At 46.4% G+C, this 1,480-nt stretch overlaps 1 protein-coding gene across 1 annotated transcript; it reads right to left on the reverse strand.

The window, feature by feature from the left end:
* Nucleotides 1-285: 285 nt before the first annotated feature.
* LOC147430171 (uncharacterized) lies at nt 286-1,097 on the reverse strand (the record flags this gene model as incomplete). The annotated part of the gene is made up of 1 exon (XM_086495109.1): nt 286-1,097. A coding segment is annotated over one exon (735 nt), but the record flags the coding sequence as incomplete, so codon positions are not given.
* Nucleotides 1,098-1,480: the final 383 nt, after the last annotated feature.

A 1,480-nucleotide genomic window follows, 5' to 3' on the forward strand; every position in this document is an offset into this window, starting at 1 on the left:
TTGCAAGGCCTCAAGCACGGTAGCAACAAGAGACAACACTATTGATGCATGTCTCGCATTATTGTATGTAGCACCTGCAAGAGAGGCTTTGATGGATGCAACCAGGGCATCAACATCAATGTGTAGGTCAATAGGCTGGTTGGAGATTAAGTCGAGAGCATTGAGTTGGAGAGAGAGAGAGAGAGAGAGAGAGAGGGAGAAATGAAATGAAATGTTATATTTAACTCCTTAAAAGGCTAAAGTTACATCTGAGATCAAAATAAAACAATCTTGTTAGATGTGATACAATGTTTGGGTACAAAATAAAACGAAGCAAAGTAAAAAAAAAACTAAAACGAAAACTCTGTCACGCCCACAAATTCTCAGCAGCGCAAAGCTCCATCTCTAAGACAGTCGTCGCTGCTGCTGATGAGGCTGGCAATGATGACAACGTAGATGACAATGATGCTTCCTCCTCTGATTGTGTGCTGCAAGCAGATGTCGTTGCTGATCAGGCATTTGCAGGCTTGCACTTCAGTTCTACTAACAATGAGAGTTGCACGTGCTTCTCTGCGAGATGGATCGAAAATGGGAGGCCTGCTGAGGTCGTCAAACCCTTCTTGCACTGGAGGTTTTCCACAGCACGAGAAAGATGGAGAGAGCAGGGGTGAGAGAAGGACAGATAGGTAGAGAATATTGTTCGCGTCTCTAGGTAGTGTGGGGGAGCGCCATAGTTGTGGTGGCGATAGATGCAGTCGACGAGGGGGAGAGCAACAAAGCCAGAGAATGCCCTTGGCACCACCATGCAAGAGATAGCGGAAGGGTGGGATGATTGAGGTCGACTCTGAGAGCTTGTTTGTGTGATTGCCAGCCAAGAGAGAGATGACGATAATCTCTTGCAACAAATACCTTTGATGAAAGGGCAGAGAGCCACCGAGCTTGAGAGGTTGTAAACAGATGATTGTAGTTGGTGAGATAGAGTCGAGCAAGAGTATGGAGATTGCATGAGAAGGAGAGTGAGAGAAGTGGGCGGCTGTAGTGGGAGTAAGAAATCCACTCCATGGGATTGGGTGGCGGCCGCAAAAGAATTTACAGGGCTGGAAGATAATTTTGGCATGCGGTTACAGTGGTCTGCATGCATGATAGGTGAACGAGAAAGAGAGAAAAAAAAACCGCGGTTGTGGTTTGCACCACAAAGAACTGGGTGAGCCCTATCAGGTTGGCGAGTTCGATGCATGGTGGCTCCAGGAGTCTACAGGCACGTTCATTGAGTTCTCTTCATGGACGCCTGTCGTATGTGCTACTACTTTCACGGACATCATTAGTTGTCGTCATCCCCGTTGGCGCCAATGTTGTAACGCCATAGATGACGTTTTACCTTACGTGGTTCTGAGTCTTCTACTTGGTGTAAAATGAGCTGCCCCTGGAGAATATATAGTGTAATCAACAGAACTCGTCGCCTATTCCTTGTCATCTTTTATCTTTTTACTTACTACAGCTC

Source organism: Adiantum capillus-veneris, chromosome 22 (genome assembly GCF_014529385.1).
Source record: "Adiantum capillus-veneris isolate H3 chromosome 22, ASM1452938v2, whole genome shotgun sequence".
Lineage (NCBI taxonomy): Eukaryota > Viridiplantae > Streptophyta > Polypodiopsida > Polypodiales > Pteridaceae > Adiantum > Adiantum capillus-veneris.